At 50.8% G+C, this 23,221-nt stretch overlaps 1 protein-coding gene across 5 annotated transcripts in view; it reads right to left on the reverse strand.

The window, feature by feature from the left end:
• SEPHS1 (selenophosphate synthetase 1) overlaps positions 1-16,022 on the reverse strand; it is a 32,461-nt gene extending 16,439 nt beyond the window's left edge. The window contains exons 1-6 of one of the 5 annotated variants that reach the window (XM_039239978.1): positions 15,705-16,022; positions 12,582-12,851; positions 6,990-7,093; positions 4,963-5,070; positions 3,406-3,560; positions 164-254 (exon numbers count right to left, since the gene is read on the reverse strand). In XM_039239978.1, the coding sequence (XP_039095909.1) occupies positions 164-254; positions 3,406-3,560; positions 4,963-5,070; positions 6,990-7,093; positions 12,582-12,774 (651 nt within the window). In that variant the 5' untranslated portion in view covers positions 12,775-12,851; positions 15,705-16,022. Of the gene's footprint in view, positions 1-163; positions 255-3,405; positions 3,561-4,962; positions 5,071-6,989; positions 7,094-12,581; positions 12,852-13,055; positions 14,826-14,865; positions 15,133-15,704 lie in introns of those variants that run through there. The other 4 variants (XM_039239982.1, XM_039239979.1, XM_039239980.1 and 1 more) reach the window with 4 other exon arrangements.
• Between the last annotated feature and the right edge of the window lie 7,199 nt (positions 16,023-23,221).

Consider the following 23,221-nt stretch of genomic DNA (forward strand, 5'->3'; position numbering starts at 1 on the left):
CTTCTCGAGAAGCGAACTCGGGGGCTAGCAGATAGGGAGACGTGCAACCGACCGACAGGAGGTGCGAGGTGAGTGCCCTGGTCTCCACCCCGACAACTGCCACAGTCCCCAACACGCGCTGCAACACCCCCCCCACCGCGATGGCAGGCGGCGTTTCACTCACGATATCGAGCCACTGGTGCACGGCCACGGCCACCTGCGTCCCCAGGGGCTTCGTCAGCACAAGCACGTCCCCCGGTACCGCGTTATCTGGCCTGGAGAAGAGAACAGGGCAGGTTCTAGTCTGGGTCACGGAAGAGACAGACTCACTATGACTCACTATCGGCAGAAGCGGAGCAAGAAGAGACTGGTAATGATGTATCTGTGCGGCGCTTCCTCTAACTTAAGACACACAGCAGCAGGGGGCAGAACCTCACAACTCAGCGCGGAGGCGACGGCTGGGCCAGAAACGCTGCCGAACCGAGGCGCGAGGAGTGTGCCTGTTACCCACAGGGCCGCCCCTCCACCCTCGAAAAGTGTACGAAGAAGCAAATCACTCAGGCTTCAGCCCCGCTCGTGTGTGAATCTCAGCACAGACCCACCGTGGTTCTGGGGCCGCAAGACTTCTTCACCAGGGCTGAGTTTCGCAAGCACTTAGTAAGGCAGAGCCGCAGTGGGACATGGCTCAAATCTGGGGGTTCTCAAACCCACACTGTTCAACAGTTAAGTTTCCTACCTGGCCCCAGACACAATCCTTGGCTGTGCCTGGGCTTTTTTTTTTTTTTTAAGTTTATTTAGAGAGTGCTCGCGACCGGGAGAGAGACCCAGGCAGGCTCCGTGCTGTCAGCAGGGCTAAACTCATGAACCGTGAGGTCATGACCTGGGCGGAAATCAAGAGCCGGACCCTTCAGTGACCGAGGTACCCGGGCGTCCGATGGTTCCGTCTTTCAGAAGGCAAACACTGAAAGCACGAAGAGCGATCTCCCAAGCCAGCCCCCACTCTGCTGCAGCCTCACTGCGGGAGGCTCCCGTCCCGTCCCGGCTCACCCAGCTGCTCTCTCCTCCCACGACAGACGACCCACTCACTCACCCACGTCGATGACAAAGCCTGAGGCACAGACTTAAAATCACCAAATGGCTCCCCAACTCCTCCTAGGTTTCTATCCGCTGCTAAGTCTGAAAACTGTTAATTCTCTAACAGTTTACAAGAAACTCATTTTCCAAACACTAGACCTTAAGACATAAAGAGTCTTCAATTCTGACTCAGCCACACCTCAACCCTTATACGTACTTGCACATCCCAGATCATGTGCAACCTATAAAAATTACTATCAACAAGTTACACGCAATAAAACTAATGGGTTATTTTTAAGTTTATGGGCACTATTTTATAAAATATAATCATATGTAGATGCTCATTCCTATTTTACAAACTAAACATACATGCTGTTGACCAAGAAAATCCGTTGAAACTTGTTTTATTATTTTCCCTCTCTCATTTCTGCAATGGCTTAGTGCTTTTTCTACCGAAAAGCTGCAATGTGTGAGGCAGATGGACTTTCAGGGTCTTCTGTCCTCTCTATGGGGAAAGTCTGAGAACTGCCAATAAAAAAGACAGGAAAATAAAACCCTGATAGAAGTAAAAGGCAAGACCCTTAACATGAAAGCCGTCAGATAATGTCTCTAAAAGGAGCTCCCATCAATTAAAAAATGGGCAAAAGACATGAATATATGAAAAATATGCTCAACTTTACTCACGAAGAATTAAGGTTTAAGCCACCAAACGGACTGGCAAAGAACAAGAGGTCTGTGACGCCACCGCCGGTGAGGATTCGGGGAACGTGGCGCCCCGTTCACTGCCGGCAGAGCCGAGGGCGGCCTGGGGAGACCCCCTGTAGCCGCTCTGCACACACACTGGACCTGGCAATTCTATTTTGAAAAATTTCTTACCAAGAGCTACACACATGCAAAATGCTCTATGTATAAGGTTACACGCTGAAGTACCATTTACAATTCACAATACCTGAAAATAATCTAAACGTCCATAGTAAACTGGTTAAAAATGGGAAAAAGTGGTTGCTTCGTTCAGGAAGGGAAACTGGTGATAAGGAATGGGGGAGGGGCTCTGCACTGTACATCTTTCTAGATCTCTTGAATTCTGAACCATGCAAACGCAGTGCCTAACAGTACTTACTCATAAAAAGGTCAACAAATGGAGTTTCGAATCCTTCATAAAACAGGACACAGTGGCTTTTCTTAACAAGGTGTCAAACGTGAAAAGTTAACACTTTGTATTAAGAGAGAATCTGAGAGAAAGAGAGAGAGAAGGGGAGAGAATCTTCCCCAAGATCTAGAAATGGCCAGAAAACGCGTGAAAAGACGCTCGTATCATTAGCTTCCAAGGAACCGCCAATGTCACCCAGGGACACAGCACCTCCCACCCAGGAGGCGCCTCCCATCGTGTGCAGACAAGAACCAGGCCCCGCGAGCACGTGGACGTTCTCCCAAGCTGCCGCCTTCAGTGTAAACCCACGTCTCTGCTGGGAAACCAGTGGGGTGGGTGCTCACAACACACAGCTGCCACCGGACCCGGCAACTCTCAGGTGTGTGGCCGTGGGAAGTGGAGTGCACGTCCACACAAAAGTTCAAGGCCGCATCATTTGTTAACAGGTGGTAACAACCCAAAGGTCCATCAACTGTGAACAAACAAATGTCTACAATGGGCAAATTCACAAAACAGAAAGGAGGTCAGTGGTTTCCGGGCCCCAGGGCTGGGAGGGAACTGAGCGAGACCACTTAAAGGCACAGGGTTTCTTTCTGCAGTGATCAACATGTTCTGGTACTGGACAGTCGCGATGGGCGCACAACCTTGTGGAAATGAAAACCAATGAAGTACATATGTTAAAAAAGTTCAATTTTATGTGATGTGAAATTCTGTTAAATAAACTGTCCTTTAATAAATAAAACCTAAGGGGTGCCTGGCTGGCTCAGTCAGAACGGTGAGTGACTTCTGATCTCGGGGTCACGAATTCGAGCCCCGCACTGGGTATAGAGATTACTTAAATATGTCTTTAAAAAAATCTAGAACTCTTAAGAAAACAGGAATAAGGGACTGATACATGCTACAAGATGGATGAACCTCAAAACTATCATGCTACCGTTATGTGAAATGACAGAAGCCAGGGGGAGGGGCAGGGGAATGAGACGGGACACTGAAGGAGGCCGGGTTTCTAGCTGGCCTGACGAAATGTCCTAAAATCAACTCTGGTGATGGAAGCGCAACCCCTGTGAGTATACCAACGACCACGGATCTCTGTGCTCTAAGCGCGTGAGCTGTATAGGGTGTGAATTCGTATCTCAATACACCTTTATCAAAAAATGAAAAAGGGGAAGCAGGCAGGTGACGTGAAACAAAAATCAACTTACATGATAAATTCGTTGGGCTGGCAGACAGTTGTAGCCACTCCTCCCAAAACAATCCAGGGGTTTAACACTGTTTGGCCGCCTGTCACAGACGTCCCTGCCTCCTCAGCTGCGTCTTTAAAACCCTGTATAATTAGGGGCATCACTTTATCCCTTTCCTACGGTTTAAAAGAACACAAATTAAACGTCACATAATTCAGTTCAAAACCCAATTAAGAAAATCTATCCTTGTAGTTATTATAAAAGATTTAGGAGCGCCTTGGTGGCTCAGTCGGTTAAGTGTTCAACTTCGGCTCAGGTCGTGATCTCGTGGTTCACGAGTCTGAGCCCGTCATCGGGCTCTGTGCTGGCAGCTCGGAGCCTGGAGCCTGCTTCAGATTCTGTCTCCCTCTCTTTGCCCCTCCCCTGCTCGTGCTCAGTCTCTCTCTCTCTCAAATAAATAAAAACATTAAAACGTTTTTTAAAAAAATAATAAAAGATTATAAAACCCTAAAAGAAGTCCTGGAGAGTAACAGAAAGAAGTAGGAAGAATTTACATTGTAGCCATTTTATCAAAAGTTAGAAGTTGTTCTAGGATACAATGTGAATGAAGCCTGGACAGCAGAGAATTAAAAACTGGAATAGGACTCCTTACAGAGGTCTGCCCTAAATCTGAGCCAGCTCCTTACATGGTCCCAAAGAATTCCAAGACTAGCTTTAAAAATATAATTAGGGGCGCCTGGGTGGCTTAGTCGGTTGAGCGTCTGACTTTCGCTTAGGTCATGATCTCGCGGTTCGTGGGTTCGAGCCCCGCGTCGGGCTCTGTGCTGACTGTCAGCTCAGAGCCTGGAGCCTGTTTCAGAGTCTGTATATCTCCCTCTCTCTCTGACCCTCCCCTGCTCATGCTGTCTCTCTCTCTCTCCTAGAAATAAATAAAAATATTTAAAAAAATAAAAAATAAAAAAATAAAAATAAAATTTAAAAAACCCCCAAAACCAGCTTAATATGCACCCACAGGCCTTTCTCCAGAGCCTGTTACGTCAGGACCCAAGTGCATGCCATGGGGGCAGAAAAGGACCTCCTGAAAACTTTAGTTTATAGGAGGAGAGCAAAACTTCTCCTGAGGGGACAGAAACGATCTAAGCAAAACCCTCTCTGTGTCAAACAACAGGCACTGGCGGCAAGGCCACAGACACTGCTGAGTGAGCCACAGAGACACATGACGCCCGTCTCTTCCCCGTCCACATCAGCGACCTGACCAGCAAGCCGCGGCAGGGGCTGTAAGGCTGGCCCGGTCCACACGCCCGGCACAGAGCTGCCACGACTGTGGCCTAGACTCTATCAAAGCAAACACATATGACTGCCTTGGCTTCGGTCTACCTGGAAGAGAACGGGAAGCAGGTGGTGGAAATGAAAATAAGAACAGGCCAGACTCTCTATTTTAATTCACGGATAGCTGCCAAAAAATAAACGGGGAGCCTGACAGAGCACGAAAGCCGTGCTGCCTGGCCGCCTCGCTTACGGACGGGGGACGAAGGGCTAGCCAGTCAAGTGACGCCCCTGACACAACACGCTACTTACCCTGTCCGTCATCTTGTTACTGATTCCAAGGAGCATCAGCATATTGTCACATTCCGTGACCCCCATCGCGTAGAGGTCGCTGAGGACATTGGCACATGCTATCCTGCCCTGGAAGAGAGGGGAGGCATGAGAAGGGACACGCAAGGGACTTTCCGTGTGTGCCTACAGAGCACGTCCCAGAACCCAGGGACTTTCCAGCGATGTGGTCCCCGTCTTCTGTGTCCTTCATTCAGTCACAGAGCCACGAGGCCATTCCTTCAGTCTTTCTCAGACATTCCTACAGAACAAGTAACTTCCATGTTCTTCCCTGTTCTAAAATACTGGGAGAAGTCTGCCGTGTCTGTAGATGGGAACGGGGGGCTGGGGGCAGGGGCTGGGGCGAGGAAGGCTGGAGCTGCGGGGTCTGGAAGGAGAGCTGCAGAACGAGAAAGTCTGAGAACAGCTGTCCTAAAGCAATCTTGGAAACGGCCATGTGTCCTAAACAGACGCTAAAAATATGTTGACTTTACTGGTTATAGAGAAGACTTTTTTTATAATACAGGGAGGGAGAAATTCTGGTAGTTTCTTTTCAAGGCTATAGAAGGTAAACAGGAAAAACATGTTGGTTGAGAAATCAAAAAACAGAAGAGATTAAAAAAAAGTGTTTCCAGTGAACTAAATTATTTAATAAGGACTTTAAAATAATTCAATAGAAATGTATTAAGATTTTTTTTTATCACCACTGGAGGTTTTTTAAATAGCAGTTGTCAGGGCGCCTGGGTGGCTCAGCTGGTAGAGCATGCAATTCTTGATCTCAAAGTTGTGAGTCTGACCCTCACGATGGGTATAGAGATGACTTGGAAATAAAATTTTAAAAAATACATAAATGTTAAATTGTCATTTCTAGACAATGAAGGAAAAAAATAACAAAATTTTCTTCTGAGATAAGGATAATCAAACTCCCAAGTATTATCATTTTCAGCAGCTGGTTCATGGCTTGTTGAAGTTTTCTTACAACTTCCTGGCCCATCGGCAGTGAGCTCGGAAGTGACAACAGCAAGGGCCACAGGTGTTTTGCACCCTGGGGTGTCTGCCAGTGCTCAGAGCTGCGGCAATCTGTCCCTTCTGTCCTGGGCTCTCACACTTGCTGTTAGAGATGATGGATAAAGGATGAATTCTGGTCCTAGCCACCTGTGCTCTGGCGAGGTGGGGCGCCTGGGGCTGCCATGGTTCAGGCTCAGGAATACTGCTCAGGAGAACAGACAGACATGCAGAGGCCGGACCTGGTTTCCAGAAAACTGTATGCTTGTCATTGGCACCTGAGGTGACCTTCCTCTTCTGCCACTTAGCTGTCTCATGGCCTAAGTCATTATGTGTGTGGCTTGATTCCAGTGACCACGGCACACAGGGAGGACCATTTCCTAACAATGGGACGTTTCCGGTTGCTTCATCAGCTCCTTGTCCGGGAGGGTAGGGGGTTCAAGTTGGTTGGACCACGGGGTTGCCGGCGTAAGCACGCACAGAACCAGTGGATAGTACATCTGGGTGGGCCACCATCAGTAGCTACAAGCTTCAACGCAGCAGTTCGGGTATGTGTTCTACACGGCGGCACCTAACACACCGAGGTGGACAGTGACCAGAATCAGAATGAAGGGTCAAGACGCTTAACTGTGGGGAAATGCTAAGCTGTTTACTTCCAGAAGGAACCATCTAGGATCAGTCCTCCTACAGGGTATGGTAACACCTCAAAGCCTGAAACACAGGGGTGGAGTCGGTAAATGTCAGAGAGAGAAAGAAAGAAAGAAGAAAACCACAAACAGGTCAGTCCCCAGACGCGCTGAGACCACGTGTTCGCGCAGATACACAGAGAGGGGCTCCCACGTCTGCCGCAAGTGTTAGCAGGGCACAGACCCGCTGGCTCCAAGCGCAGGAGTCCAGGCAGGGCAGGACGACCACAGTCTGGGTGTGACAAAAACAACCCCAGCCACAGCCCCAAACCCAACCAACAAGCAGTGCCCGGTGTGACAACGCACCGGGGTCAAACTCACCATCATGTAAGGGTCATCGACGATGGGATAAATGTAATCCGTGGTTTGAACCAAAGAAAGACCGCCGTGCCTCAAAGGAATGACACAAGTATCCATTCCGATGCCTGCGAAGATGAAAGTTACCGTCACCCAAAAAATCCAATGGAAAAGCCGTTTCAGTTCGCACCACTTGTGCTCTGAGGAGAACGGGCGGGTATAACGCAGCATGTTTCCTATCAAGAAGCATTAACTGAAATAAACGTGAAGCATCACTAGCTTAAGATAGAAAGTGAGAATAAAATTTGTTAGTCATGAAGACTCGTCTTCTATGTGGTACAATTTTTAGACTTTAATGATACTTCGAATGGAAATTTTCCCTTCCTATCACTGTGTCACGTGACTGGCACCACAGAGAACTTCTGTAAAGATGAGAAAGCATAAGTGGAACTTGGGGTGTCTAATCCATAGGCGCTTTCTTGAGTCCATCTTCAGGCAATTACTCCATCTTCCCCAACAGAAAATCGGTAAAATCTTTTATACGTATAAAAAAAAATGTCATGGGGCACCTGGGTGGCCCAGTCAGCTAAACATCTGACTTCAGCTCAGGTAATGATTTTGCGGTTCGTGAGTTCGAGGCCCCTGTCACGCTCACTGCTGTCAACTTATCAGTGCAGAGCCCGCTTGGGATCCTCTGTCCTCCTCATTTCCTTCCCCCTTCCCCTGCTTGCGCTGTCCCAAAAATAAATGTTACTATTTATTGTTACTATTACCTTCTCCATCTTAGTCAATAAACAATAATGACCAAAAAAAAAAAAAGAGAGAGAGAGAGAGAGAAAGGGGGTGCCCAGCTGGCTCAGTCAGAAAAGCATGAGACTCTTCAGTTCAGGGTCATGAGTTCAAGCTCCATGTGGGTGTAAAATTATTCAAATAAATAATTTTTAAAAAAGAGCCAAGGAGAAGGACAAATCTGGAACAGGTATTCAATGTTTCCAGTCACGCAAGTACATCCTGTGGTACCTACGCGATCTATTACACAGGTTCCCAAAGGCATTTTTTAAGAGGAAAGTTTAACATTTCACGTTATTCCTCTTGTGGAAAACTTGTAAATGTCACCTTTACTAAGTTGCATTATCAACAGGGAAAAATATTTTGCTAAACAAACCTGTAGGAAGCATTTCAATTTATTAAAAATTGTTTCTAGGGGCACCTGAGTGGCTCAGTCAGTTAAGCATCCGACTCTGGATTTCAGCTCAGGCCATGGTCAGACCCAGTGAGTGCGGGACTCTGCACTGAGTGCGAAGCTTGCTTCAGATTCTCTTCCTCCCTCTTCCCCAGCCTCTCTCAAAACATAAAACTAATTTAAAAAAACTGTATCTAAACATTAAAATTTTTTTAAATGTTTTTTATTTATTTCTGAGAGCGAGCGAGCGAGCGAGCTTGAGCAGGGAAGGGTCAAAGAGCGGGAGACACAGAATCTAAAGCAGACTCCAGGCTCCGAGCTGTCGGCACAGAGCCCGACGCAGGGCTTGAACCCACAAACTGTGAGATCATGACCTGAGCCGAAGTCGGATGCTCAACCGCCTGAGTCACCAGGCGCCCCTAAACATTTAGAAAGATAATAGGCAGGTATTCTCAAATCCAGACGGCCCTCCCAATAAGTAAGCTGCATACAGAGTGCCTTCCTGCGCCTTTCCTCAGAGCATGCCCTCCGGCCCTGCCCCCTTGGGATTATTTCAACTTCGCAGTGAACAGCGGAAGGCCGAGAAAAAATCAGGATGGAACAGCACAGGAAGTAAGAGCGGGGTGCCCTCTTCATTCCCAATTCCAAATGGAACGAGAGCAAGTCCTCTCTGCATCACCCTGATGAACACGCGAGCACCCTTCACACGTCGCTTGAGTAACAGCGCTGCGGCACAACGAGAAAACACGCGACAGAGGCAGAGTCACAGGCCCGACGCGTTATTACTAATGCAGAAACAAAAACCACGTTTAAAAAAGAGTCACAGGCTCTGCGAAGTCGGGCCGAGTTCCCGCTACACTAGATGGCCAGGCAGGGTCCGGAGGGCGAGTCTCGGGGGTCCGTGGCAGCGGAGCGCGCTGCCCAGGTGGCGAGCGAGGGGACCGTGCGCGGAGAGCCTTCTCCACGACGGGGATGCGCGGCGCCCCCCGGCAATTCCGCCTGAGGGCCGCTGTTGGGCTCTCCCTAAATAGGTAACACCACCAAGTTCTTCTGAGGATGTTGCTATCTGCTTTAGAAAAGAGTGCAACACGGTTTTCTTTGGGGTTTTCATGTGAACTGCAGGACTCCTGAAACCGGCTGAACACAGTTGCTGAACGTTGGCTTTAAATGTTTCTCATATGGTTAATCCTAAATTTGAATTGAATGAATTTGAGGGGCGCCTGGGTGGCTCAGTCGGTTGAGCGTCCACCTTCGGCTCAGGCCATGGTCTTGCGGTTGGTGGGTTCGAGCCCCACGTCAGGCTCTGTGCTAACGGCTCAGAGCCTGGAGCCTGTTTTGGATTCTGTGTCGCCCTCTCTCTTCCCCTCCCCTGCTCACACTGTCTCTCAAAAATAAACAAACATTAAAAAAATTAAATAATAAATTAGATTCGTGAAGGACTTCTGCAGCACCAGAGCGTTCTGACTGATGACTGCAGCCTATTTACCAAAAAACCCAACACTTCATTGGGAATGTTTTACATCAATGGGGTTTAAGTGATGTTTTTTCATATACAATGCATTGGTTTAAATCAAATATGTTAGAATTAACTTCTTCTGATGCTATTTTTTTTTTTTTTTTTAAAGATTCGGAAATTTGAAATTACACACGTGGCTCACATCCCGTTTCTTCTGGAACGGCAGCGTGGTGACTGGGGGAGAGAGGGACATCCAGGGAAAGGCAAGTGCTAACAGAGGAAAGTGCCAGAGTGGAGGTCTCACGTACCAGACTGAACCAGACTGAGCCGTGTATATTTACTTATCAGTGGGTGGTGGGGAATTCTAAGCTTTCAGCAAGACTGACTGAAAATTCTTTGCATTGAGAAAAATAACCCCAATGATCACACCACCACCACTGCCGGCAGTGATCAATACTTGATAGCTCTTAAGTACCAGGCAAGAAACACTGATTTTAACACTTCTTTAGTTAGCATACATCTAAATAAACAACTGTACATTTAACAATTGTTACATCTTAGAATCCAGGAGGTAGGACACTCTAGTTTAAAAACAGATAGGGGCTCCTGGGTGGCTCAGTCGGTTAAGCAACCGACTTCGGCTCAGGTCATAATCTCAGTTTGTGAGTCTTGAGTCCCGCATCGGGCTCTGTGCTGGCAGTTCAGAGCCTGCAGCCTGCTTCAGATTCTCCTCTCTCTCTCTCTCTCTCTCATGCTCTTTATTTTGAAACTAAATAAAACATTTTTAAAAAATTAGAAACAGGTAGATACACTTGTGTGCATATATGTCATGTGTATATCTAAAATCAGATCCACATGGTACATATACATACACTGATAACTTCTGGCACTTCCAACAACTCCAAACAGTTAAGTATCATTATCTCATTCAAAGAAATTTTTTTAAAAATGTTTTATTTATTTCTGAGAGAGAGAGAGACAGCGTGAGCAGGGGAGGGTCAGAGAGAGAGGGAGACACAGAATCAGAAGCAGGCTCCAGGCTCTGAGCTGTCAGCACAGAGCCCGACATGGGGCTCGAACCCATGAACCGTGAGATCATGACCTGAGCTGAAGTCGGATGCTTAACCGACTGAGCCCCCCAGGTGCCCCAGTATCATTATCTCATCTTACACACTGGGAAACTGTCGCTCAGAAGGGGTAAGACCGTGCATAGATTAACACTAGTGACTAGTGACTGTTGTCACGATACGAATCCACATCTGATTCCAAAGCAAAGTCGTGGCTATCTAGACATACCACTTCCACACGAGGTTTTAACACTACGCTCTTTTCAGCATCCATTTGCTGGTAACGTGGGGTCCGTCTACCCCTAGAGAATGCCATGAATGCTAAATTTTGTGGGTGTGCATTTCTCTGGGAAAGGGGTCACGGCTTCTAATTACTTCTCAAAAGCCCTGTGTGACTAGACTCCTTTGCTATTGTGTCCTTGTAACAGCTTTTTTCTACCGCTCGCCTCGCTGCTGACATCTGTCCCCTCTGCCACTGCTAGGTTGTAGCTGGTGCAGCCCCTCTCCTCACTTCAAGCGTGCTCGTCTCACAGACCCGATGCCAAACAGTACAGTGGGCGGAGGAACCAGAGGACACGGACTCCAGGTCCTGACCGTCACCAAGTGGCAGAGAATGACTCACTCGACCTTCCTGAGCGTCACGGGGCTGAGAGAAGGAGCGAATGATCTGACCCATTTTCACAAGGCTCCGCCGTGCGCGGCTCGCTCGGCCAGGTCCGCAGTGAAGTGAGAAAGAGGAATTACCACTCCACACGGAGGTTTTCACCGCACTTCTTCTCGCCCATTTGGCAGCTTCTGTCCCTCGACCAAGTTATGTGACAGCTTTCTCAGTACATTCTTCCTGCTTGACAAGTACGCCAACGGCCGATCCAACTCCCTCACGTGGGCTTTCTCCGTGCTTCGACATCAGCCAGACGAGAGCGGCTTTCACACCGAACCCCTGGGAGGCGGCCCGCGGCCCCTAGAGCGTGGGGTGTGGGTTTTCCTCCCTCCCCCCAAAGCGGCTCTGCTTTGATGCGTTCTTTGGGGAAGAAAGGGGGATGCTGGGTGGGAAGACAGAACTACACAATAAAACAACGGGTGGAAGTAAACGAAATGAAAACCTTCTGTAAGAAAGCGGATCAAGTCACACGCCACGACCACCAAGCATTCAGACTCCCGGAACACGCGCCGAGCGCTCAAAAGGCAAAGCGATCACGGGCTTTCGCCGCGTCCTTAACCCACCACGCGATAAAAACTCACAAACGATACCCGGTAGCCCAGAATTCATTCCTGAGCTCTGTGTCTGGGAAGAGGCAAACCACGAAAACAGCAGGAACTCGGTAAAGACAACACCACCACACTCTCGATGCCAGACGACATCCAGGGTCGAGCACAGCCTCAGTGCAGTCTTCTCCCTCCTCCCCACAGGAGCTCAGGCAAAACAATGCACAGTGCAAAGGAGCCTCGGGAGTCCTCCCAAGCCCAGTCACTGCCCTCAAAGCCCCGCACAGCGACACCCAGACACCACCTTTCCCTAAGGCAAAGAAGAGAACGCAGGCTTTACAAGGAAACTTTTAGGACAGAGGCCTGAAGGAGTTTCTGCTTACTCCTCAGCTAACTACAAAATTCGATTTAGCAAGAAATGCTTTTACTGTAATAGAACTGTGTCAATTGCATGCTTAGGAGCCTAAAAATGGCTACAGCACATTCCTTGGTGCTTTTCAAGTATTTCCTCCAAACAAGTTACGATAATGTCATAGCTATCATTGCTCTGCTCTGCTCTTTGAATCCTTACAGAAATTAGATGTAAGAAGAAAAAAAAAAAAGGCAACAGGGTAGGACAGAAATTTGGCTTTTGGCTCACTGGCTACAACTGCAGCCAAGACGCCGTACTTGGGGAAGGAGGAAAGGAAGAACGGCTCACGTACCAAGTCTTGGCATCACGGCTCCCAGAAATTGCTCATCTTCTTGGAAGTGGTTCTCTTGTAAGGATTCCAGCAGTTTCTGCAGGACATCTTGGGGCACTTTGCAGCCGGTGCCCTTCAGTTCAGTGAATCTGGTTAGCCGGAAGCTCTTGTCCAATTCATAACTTTCCGGGTTAAAGGACTCCCGCGTAGACATGGTTCTTGGGCGCACACACCTCACGCCTGGGCTCCTCCCCTCCCTCTCCTAGCCGGCTGGTTTCTTTACAGATCCACCTAGGCATCATGGAAACATACGGACACCATTACAAGAATGCTCACCAGTATGTGCCTAAGAATCAAGTGAGTAAATACAACACAGCGCCCAGGAAGTAGGAAAAGAGCTGAAACCATCCAGGCCACAGGGATATGCCGATCTGAGGCCACAACAGCTCCTTATAGCGATGCAGAAGCCAGAACACATCATTGAAAAAACTGTACCATCACAGACATCTTCTAGGGAAGCTCTGATGTCTGTTGCTGGGACTGTGGCTCTGATGGGCAGCCAGGACGCCGCCCCCCCACCCCACCCCACCCCCGCCCCCAAGAAGGCACCGCGGGCCAGCTGGCACACGACACAAGGCCATCTTGAGCAGTAAGTCCCAGAGGCTCTTCTGACGGCCAGCATCACGAGAAAACTTCTAGTCACTTCATCTGTCAACCGAGAAGCGCAACGGTTTAGAAATCAAGTCTTGGCTAAAGTGACTTTTCTGGAAAACCTTTCAGTATCTTCTGCTGTCTCACACAGAAAAATAAAACGCCCATTAGCCACGGTGCGGGCAAAGGACGCGGACGGAAACGCATTTGATGAAATTCTTCGTGATGCTCAATTCAATTTTAGAAAAAAGCAGGTTTTCATTCTGAGCCAGAAGTACAACGTGACCCAAAACTAAGGAAGCCTGACTAAAGAACAGAACTTGAAAGAAAAGTGGAACGGCTGTTTAACACACCACGATTAATTTTCTCCAAGAGAGCGCGCGGTGGAAAGTTTTCTAACGTTTAACGCAGTACTCTTTCCTAGAAAGCAAACATCCCGCCCAAAAAACCAGTACACACACATCATGGGCAAAATATGCTTGCTCCGTTTGGTTGCCGAACTAAAATGAGAACGTTAACTGTACTAAATCACTAGCACTTACAGTACTCGGTACCCCTGGAAGTTTCTAGAGCAAGCCCTTTTAAGTCTGAAGTCTTACATGGGCTCCCAGGGTTGACCAGCCTCCAGATTGATACTTTATTGGGCACAGAATTACAGACACCCCAAGTTTTAGGGTCAGTTTCCCCTATAAAATTTATGATTAAGAACATAATTCCCCTTTATAGAGTTTTCTATCCCCTGGGAACCACATCACTCATTTAAAATTAATCTCTCTCATACACACAAAATAAATAAATAAAATAAATCTCACAAAGCCCGAGTTTGGGCGGTAATCCAAACTGTCCTCACAAAAAACATGTCTGGGGTGAGCAATCATTTCAGTTTGAAGCCTACAACTGAACAGAACTAAATCTTCCAAAATTCCAAGAACACCGCCTTTCCAGGAGGAAGGTGGCAGGAGAGCAAAGCAAATTACCTAGAGGCGAATTCTGAAGCCATTTTAGAGTTAGGAAAAGACCCAGAACACCCCGACTTTAGCTAGAGTTTGGAACAAAACAGTCGTTTCCTCGCAAAACGCCTCGTATTTAACACCGCCTCACTCCTACCAGGGGGGAAAAAAAATCCAACTCACGAGGCATCCAGTTATTTTCCTACCTCCAACACTACCCCCCCCAAAAGAGGCGGGGAACTGGGGGGGGGCGGACTAACTTCCTTTCAAACATAACTTCTATTTCCCCAGATTTTTAAGAGGATAAATGTCTACAACAGCTTAAGTCCAGAAAGCACTCTTAAGTTTTAAAAATTCCAAATGGAATGAGGGACACACATCATACATCCGAACCTTGCAAACTTGGAGGGTGGGGGTGGAAAAAACGGGGGGAGGGGGGTGTGCTTGGGGGAAAATCGCAATTAACGGAGGGGAGTATATTTGCATAATAAGAGGTCTTCAACTCCAACCCCAAAGCTGCATGTTTACACCTTTAAAACAATGATATGAATATGTAAAGACAACGGTTAACCCTTTCCTTCTCGGCCACCTCTGAATTTTTTTTTTTTTTTTTTTTTTTAACCGAAAGCGCCAAGCGGGCCGTACAGCTCGGGGAGCACGGTAAGCGCGGACGGGAGACCGTGCAACCGCAGCCCCATACCTACCTCCCTACCCCCAAGCTCCTAAGCCCCGGAAAGAAACAATGGGGTGGCCTCCCGGCCCGGCGCGCGGGGGCCGGGCGCTCTCCATGCAGCCCGCGTCCAGGAGGCAGCCGGCGCGCCGACGCCGGCACGCGGGGACACCTTAAATCGCAGGCTGCCGCCTTTTAAGGCAGACGGGGCCTGGGCGCGATGTGCGGCGCGGCGCGGCGGGCTGGCCGCGGCCGGGCGGAGGCAGCGCGGCGGCCGGGCCATGCCAGCCCGATCGCCCCGGCGGGAACCGCAGGGAAGGCGCGAGGCGCGCGCGGCCAACCGGCCGCGGCGGGGCGGGCGCGAGCGCGGCGGGACCCCGGCCCGCGGGGCCGGCCCGGCCGGGGCGCCCGGGGTCAGGCGGCGCCCGCGGGCCGGAGGCCGCGCGCGTGGGGGCGGGGAGGGCCCCGGAGGCGCCGCGCGCAGCGCCCGGGGACCGGGCTGGGTTCTCCCGCCGCGCGCGCGGGCCGCCGCCGCCGCCGCGCAAAAATGTCGGCGGGCGAAAAAATTAACCCCTGCGTCGCCGCCGCCGCCCTCCCCCTCCACTCCTCCCCCGCCCTCTCCTCCCTCCCTCCTTCCCCGGCTCCGCGCGGCGGCGGCGGCGGCGGCGCGGGCGGTGCTTCTTTTTTAAAGCGGCCCCACCAAGCCCTGGCTCTGCCCCTCTCCAGGCAGCGCTGGAGAGCGCCGGCCGTGCACGGCTCCCGGCGGGCCCGGGCGGCCCGGAGGGGGATCCGCACGGCCGCCATGGGCCTGCGGACGAATATTCCCCTTTAAGCCTGGCGTCGCGCCCCCCCCTCCCCAAGCCAGGCGCTTACCGGTTCGCTTTGCGCCCTCCTCCTCCTCCCGAAAACGGGACTCCGGCGCTCCCACAATGCACCGGGCGCGGCCGGGCTCCCTTAAGCGTCGCCTGAATAAAAATGCCGGTCCCGGCGGCGGCGGCGGCGCGGAGGGCGGGAGGGCCCGGGCCGCGCCTGGGCGCCGCGGGGGCTCGGCCTGGCTCGGCGGCGGGCCCCTGCCGGGAACCGGGCCGCCGCGCTCCGCCGTGCGCCGCGCGCGAGGGGCCTTTAAGGGCCGGCTACCGCCCTTTAAGAGGCGGCGGGCCGCGGCCGGAGCGTCTCGGTGGCTGCGTGCGGCCCGGGAAGGGGGCGGGGGCGATGTGCAGGCCCGAGCGCGGCAATGATTGGTCTCGGGGGAGGGGTGGGGGGTTGCAAACCCGAGGAGCGGTGGCATCCGTTGCATGATGCAAAAAGGATTGATTTCAAAAGTTGCGAGTTGCATTGGCAGCAGCCTTTGGCGCCCGGGCCACCTACTTTCCCTCGACCCGCCGGAAGGGCCGGGAATGTTTTCCAAAACCCTGGCCCGGGTCCACCGCGCTACACCCTGCGGGACGCTGTACCTGCTCCCCAGCGCCGCCGTACTGGGAGACAATGACCGTGGAAACAGTTTGAAAGCGAGTAGGAGCAGAGGAAAAGCCTCCTCTGCTACGAGGGAAGATTTAAAAACATAAAACGGCGCGTTTGGTTAATACTGGCTTCTGTCGCCTCTCCCTTCTATTGTTCAGCCTGGCTCCGGAGTTCACGCGAGCCTTAGTGGATGTGCAGACGCCCTGCAAAGTTTCTTGAACGTTCGGCGTGCTTAGTGGGGAGTCGGAGCTCAAGGTTCCTGGGTTACATTGTTTGCACTTCACACGTCCAAGTAAACATGGCAGCCTAATAGTGTGTGTGCGCGTTTGAATTAACACCGATAGGACAGCTTCAGCCTGCGAGAGCGCTTTCTTCGGGATTTCCACTCTCTAAGGCACTGCTGGTTAAAATACAGCAAAGTGCTTTCATAACACCACGTCTTCTGGGGCTTCCCTCCCAGCGAAGGAGTGTGGAGGGATGCCAGCCAAACTTTTCTCGGGTTGTTCCGCATTTTCTAAATGGGTTTGGGGGCAGGAATGTTTTTGGTATCGGAAAGGTGCTTTCTGCGGGTCACATCTGCAGGCCTTGCAGAGGCCTTTTTTTCATTCTTAAAATTTCTGCTGGGCAAGACCTCAGGGTGTTGATCTCGGTGAGGATGCAGAAGTGATGCAATGAAGCAGACCGGCTGATGCAGGCTTTTCCGCTCTGTGTTTTGTGTGTGTGTGCGTCTACAGTAAGTTAGGGGGGGAAAAAAGCATAGTAGCCTGGATTCTCTAATGTGAAGTGTTGGACTTTTTTTAAAGAATGGCACAACCCTGTGGTTGGCAAACCTGGATCAGTGTCTGAATCACCTGGGAAGACGCCTGAATACACATACCCCAGACCTCCAGAATCAGGGACGGAGGATGCAGAGATCTTTAGTCCTCACATCACCTCCCCTTTATGATTGATTCTGTGAATTGTTGTGGGGTTTGGGTTTTGTTTGTGCGTTTTATTATTATTATTGTTTTTTAATCAGGAAACTCACAACTAGAAAAAAAAGATTTGGGGGATTCGTGGTAAGGTAAGTAGGGCCCTACGTGAAGATGATGTGTCATGCTGAGGAGTTTGGTATTTATGCCACAGTCAGTAGAGTTTGTCAGATTTGGTTTTTGACAAGTTGAGCTTGTAAAAAAAGGCTGCACCTCATCTGAGAGGATGCCCTCTCCCGGGGGAGAAAGCGAGGCCACATCTCTAATTAGGAGGTCATTGTAATAGCCAAGCACGGAGTTGAGGGTATTTGAAATGAAGCAGCGGGAATGTAGACAAAAGAGGGGGAGCAGAGGTGATTTGGCATGTGGTTGTAGGAAGAAGCGTAAGACGGCGCGCAGATTTCTAGTTTGGGGGTACCGGGTGAGTAGTGATGCTAGCTGAAATAGAAACTATGGGAAGGCAGACAAGTGTAGGGGTAAGTTCAGCTTTGAAAATGTTAAATTTCAGGCACCTGCCAGATAGTCCAGGCTGAATGCAGTGGGTCACACAAGGGCTGAGGCTTGGGGTGGGGGTGGGCTCGGAGTCTGAGATGCAAATGTGGGACCATCAGCATGTAAATGGAGTTTGGAGCCTCGGAAAGAGGTGGGATCCACCGGGAAGGGGAGTTCTGGAGGAAAAGTGAAAGAGACCTTGGACAGAGCCCTGCGGGGTTTCCTTGTGGAATGCCCAGCCGGCCGTGTGATCCCTGCCGGGTCTGCTGGAGGCCAGCATCCTCGAAACCAGCTCCTTCCTCCTGCAGCCCCCCCCAGCAACTGGAATCAAATCCTTCTGAGCAGAGGCGGTAGACTTTTGACTGAGCCACAGATGCCTTCATTCGTATGGAGTCAGTCTCCAACCTGGGGGCCAGGCAGTCTACTGCGTCTCTCCACCCTCCTTCTCTGCCCTGAATGTGTGCCTCCCTGGGCTCGTTTCTCCCACCAGCCTTTGTCTGAGTCTTCCCCACTGGGGCCCTCAGAGAACCCTCTTCCCTGAGTTTTCGTATCCTCCAGGCACTGACTGGAAGATGGTTGTCCTAGGCTCCTTTATCCAGTGGACCCTTGTTAAAAAATACCTACTTACCACCCTGGCCCCCAAGATTGTATCTAGCTGGCAAAATGAGTTGAATTATGATAGAGATTCTTTGCTTGACCAAACTTGAGTCGGGCTCCTGAACTTTCTAGGCTCAGCTGTGGACTTCCTTGCAAAATCCCGTTTTAGCAATATCTGTGCCCCCTCCAGCATCTGATCAGGTTCCCCACCCCCCACGGTCCCGCAAGTGATGGCTGGTCCTCCTGCCTTTAGCAAGAATCCTGTTAGGTCGGTTTGGCCAGAACCCCCCAGGCCCCTGTTATTTCCTCTTTGTAACTTTCCACCCACAGATTCCCACCCTGCTCCTTGGCTATAAATTCCCTCTTGCCCATGCTATATTCAGAGTTGAGCCCAATCTCCCTCCCTCACTGCAAAATTCTATCACAGTAGCCCTGAGTAAAGTCTGCCTTACCATGTTCAACACGTGTCATAAACCGATATTTTCTTTAATAATTGTGTCCCCTGCCCCAAAAGATGTAGAGAAGTCCTAGCTCCTGGTACCTATGAATGTGGCTTTATTTGGAAGGGTCTTTGCACATGTCATCGATTTAAGATGAGGTCGAGGTAGATTAGGGTGGGTCCTAAGCCCAAGGACTTATGAGGAAAGGGAACTGTGGGGACCGAGACACTGGAAAAAGGCCATGGGAGGCAGATTGGAGTGAGCCAGTTTCAAACCAGCGAATGCCAAGGGTTGCTGCTGACTCCCAGCGGCAAGGAAGGCCCTTCCTTAGAGCCATCAGAGAGAGCATTCCCTGCCAACAGCTTAATTCCAGACTTCTGGTCTCCAGCACTGTGAGCAAATATGCTTCTGTATTCTGTACTGAGCCGCCGAGTTTTGTGGGCTTTGTTACAGTAGCTCCAGGACACTGATACAGCTGGTGGGGGGGGAGTATATGTTGTGTGGGGAAGGGGTGCTAAGAATCCGTGCTTTTCTTTCTTTATTTTCTTCATGGTGGGGAGGGGTAGAGGAAGAGAAATAGAGAATCTTAAGCAGGGTCCATGCTCACCGTAGAGCCCAACGTGGGACGCGATCCAACAATCCAGGGATCATGACCTGAGCCGAAAGCAAGAGTTGGATGCTTAGCCCACTGAGCCACCCAGATGCACCAAGAATCCTTACTTTTAATGGGCTCCCTGGTGATTTGGATGCTTGGGGGATGCGGCCCTAAAGAATTCTGCTTTCTCAGAAGCCCAGAGGGATAGGCAGCTGCCTGCCTCCCGCATTCTGCTAGCTGGAAGGCAGCCCCCGTCACCTTACGTTCCTTTTGTCTTGACCGTCTCATTTCGGGTTTTGCTATCCAGCATTACCCCCATCTGTTGCTGGGATAGTCCCTCCCGTACATTGTTTGAACCCTGTTGCCTGTTCAAAAGTGACCCCTGATTTGTACTCATGGGGGGAGGGAGGAAGGACTATCCAGTCATGACTAAGGCCCGGTAGGTGATGGGTACCTCAAGTCCTAACGACTTTTACCTTCACTCCTCTGTGTCTGCACTACACACTGTCTCCTCCCTGGTAAGCTAAGCACCGACATCCTATCTCCGACCCTGTAGCCTTCTCATTCCTTTACAGCTGGCCGCCTGCACTTCCACCGCATGGGGCCACCAGCCTCTCAAATGGCCCCTTTCCCATCCATCCAGCCCGGAGCCTTCATCAAGCTCGCCAGCCTTGTCTCCTGCAGTGTCCTTCTTTGACCATATCCACCCACAAACGTCCAGCCCAGCCTCCCGTCCCTTCCATCCACCATCTCCCGCCCCGTTACACCACACGGAGAAAACTCCGAGATTGTGCCATGATGGATCTATGATCTCTGGTGCAAACTGGGCTTTCCCCACAGCTCAGGAACCCTTGGGCATGCTGTTCTGAGTGTTCGTTATTCTCCCCAATGTCTGCACTGCCCTCAGAAGTAGATGCCGCCCAAGAAGAGAACGGATGGGGGCGCCTGGGTGGCTCAGTGAGCTAAGCGTCCAACTCTTGGTTTTGGCTCAGGTCATGACCTCCTGGTTCATGAGATCGAGCCCCGCATCGGGCTCTGTGGAGCCTGCTTGGGATTCTCTCCCTCTTTCTCTCTGCCCCTCCCTTGATTGCTCTCTATCTCTGTCTCTCAAAATAAATAAATAGAAAGAGCATTCCCTGTACGCTCCAGGGGGAGGGAGGGAAGGAAGGAAGGAAGGAAGGAAGGAAGGAAGGAAGGAAGGAAGGAAGGAAGGAAGGAAAAAAGGAAAAGTGAGCGGGGCTTAGACTGAATGACTAACTGGCCCAAGATCCCTGTCTAACTTTAGGTTCCTCTGAGGCAGATCTTGAGATGAGGATTTGGGGGAAGAGAGTTTATTTCGAAGGTGATCTCAGGGAGCACAAGGCAAGGCATGGGCAGAAAGAGGGCAGGAAGAGAAAGCCATAAAGAATGTAAGTGAGCGGGTTACCCCCATGGGCTCAGCATTGTTGGCATCTATCTGAGAAACCGAATGGAACCGCCCCCAGTAGGCAGACAAGTGCCCCTCCCCCAAAGATGTGTGTGTCCCAGGCCCTGGAAACTGGGCACATTATGTTACCAGGTAAAGGGGCAATCAGGCTGCACATGGAATCAAGTGTGACCTTAGGGAGGTTATCCTGCATCACCCGCGTGGCTCTAATATAGTTACCGGTCCTTAAAAGCGGAAGAAAGAATCAAGAGAGACCCAGAGACGTGGCGTTGTGACAAGGATTCAGCCCTGTGTTGTCAGGTGTGATGACAGAGGAAGGGACCACAAATGAGGGAAAACAGGAGCCTTTTGGCAGCTGGAAAGGCAAGGAGACGACAGTCTCCTCTAGAGCCTCAGAACGGAAAGCCCCTCCTCGCCGGACACTGTGACCTTTGCTCAGTAAGGTCCTTGCCAAACTTATCCTCAGAACCGTGAGATCACAAATGTGTGTGTGTAATTTGTGACAGCAGCAGTAGAAAACAAATACACCCTCTTATTTTTATTTTAATGTTTATTTATTTTTGAGAGCGAGAGAGAGCGAGAGCGAGAGAGATCCTGAGATATCCTGAGAGAGAGAGAGAGAGAGATCCTGAGATATCCTGAGTGGGGGCGGGGCAGAGAGAACAAGACACAGAATCTGAAAGCAGGTTCCAGGCTCCTGGCTGTCAGCACAGAGCCTGATGCAGGGCTCGAACTCATGGACTGTGAGATCATGACCTGAGCCGACGTCAGACACTTAACCGACTGAGCCACCCAGGTGCCCCCAAATACACTGTCTAAAAATCACTCCACTGGCAGAAGGGGAGGCTGACACATTTCTCCAGTGACTCTCCCCCTTCACTGGCTCCGGGTTGTCCCTGTGGGCAGTGGGTCCCCTATAGCTTGGCGAAGAGCCCAGCGGTGTGGGGTAGGCAGGTGACTGAGGGGGTGTGATGTCCGGGGGTTGGACGCTGTCCTCGTGGCTACAGGAGGGCTCTGAGGTGGGCCGGGCGTGGATGGCATCTACAGCCTCTGCCCAGCACCCAGCTGGGGGCAGTCAAGCCAGGATTCAAACTGGGGCTAAGTCTGGAGTCCACACGCCTGGCACTGAGGGCATCCCATGCAGCGTTTGAGGCCAGCAAGTACATAGTCCTTTTCTTGAAATTCTCAGGGGGTTAATGTTAGCTCTTCCCTCATTCTCCTAACCTCTTTGGCCACTTCTTAATCTTTCTTTTTTTATGTTTTTATTTGTTTATTATCATTATTTTTTAACATGTATTTATTTGAGAGCACAAGCAGAGGAGGGGCAGAGGGAAAGGGAGACACGGAATCCAAAGCAGGCTCCAGGCTCTCAGCTGCCAGCCCAGAGCCTGATTTGGGACTCGAACTCACAAACTGTGAAATCATGACCTGAGTTGAAGTCGGATGCTTAACTGACTGAGCCGCCCAGGCGCCCCTCTTAGAGAGAGAGAGGGAGAGAGAAAAATCCTAAGCCCGTTCCCCACTGTCATCACAGAGCCCAACTTGGGGCCCGAACTCGTGAACTGCGAAATCATCTGAGCCGAAACCAAGAGTCAGATGCTCAACCAACCGAGTCACCCAGGCGTCCCTAAGTTTTTGTTTTGGTTTTTAAATTTTTAATGTTTATTTTATTTTTGAGAGAGAGACAGCACCCGAGCGGGGAGGGGCAGAGAGAGAGGGAGACACAGAATCTGAAGCAGACTCCAGGCTCTCAGCTGTCAGCACAGAGCCTGACGTGGGGCTCGAACCCACATACCGTGGGATCATGACCTGAGCCAAAGTTGGATCCTCAACTGACTGAGCCACCCAGGCGCCCCAGTTAAGGATTTTTTTTTAATGTCTTTTTATTTATTTCTAGGAGAGAGAGAGAGACAGCGTGAGCAGGGGAGGGTCAGAGAGAGAGGGAGTCACAGACTGAAACAGGCTCCAGGCTCCGAGCTGGCAGTCAGCACAGGGCCCGACGCGGGGCTCGAACCCACGAACCGCGAGATCATGACCTAAGCGAAAGTCGGACGCTTAACCGACTAAGCCACCCAGGCGCCCCAAGGATTTTTTTTGATGAGGATCTTATCCTGGGTTATCTGGATGGACCAGTGCAACCACTGGGGTCAGAATGGTCTGGGACCACAAGCTTCTAGAAGCTGCCGGAGGCAAGGAAGTTGATTTTTCCCTAGAGCCTCCAGAAGGAACACAGCCTTGCCAAGTCACCCATTGTGGTCCTGATCTTGGAACCTATCCTGCTGATTTGCAATTACTTCATATACCTAATCTCGCTCCCGTCCCCCAGGCCTGAGTTCCTCATGGCGACTGTCTTGAGTATCTTTGCCTCCCAGTGCCTAGCGCGTTCCCTGGCCTGCGTGGAACGACAG

Source organism: Hyaena hyaena, unplaced genomic scaffold (genome assembly GCF_003009895.1).
Source record: "Hyaena hyaena isolate Hyena2069 unplaced genomic scaffold, ASM300989v1 scaffold_165, whole genome shotgun sequence".
NCBI classification, from domain to species: Eukaryota; Metazoa; Chordata; class Mammalia; order Carnivora; family Hyaenidae; genus Hyaena; species Hyaena hyaena.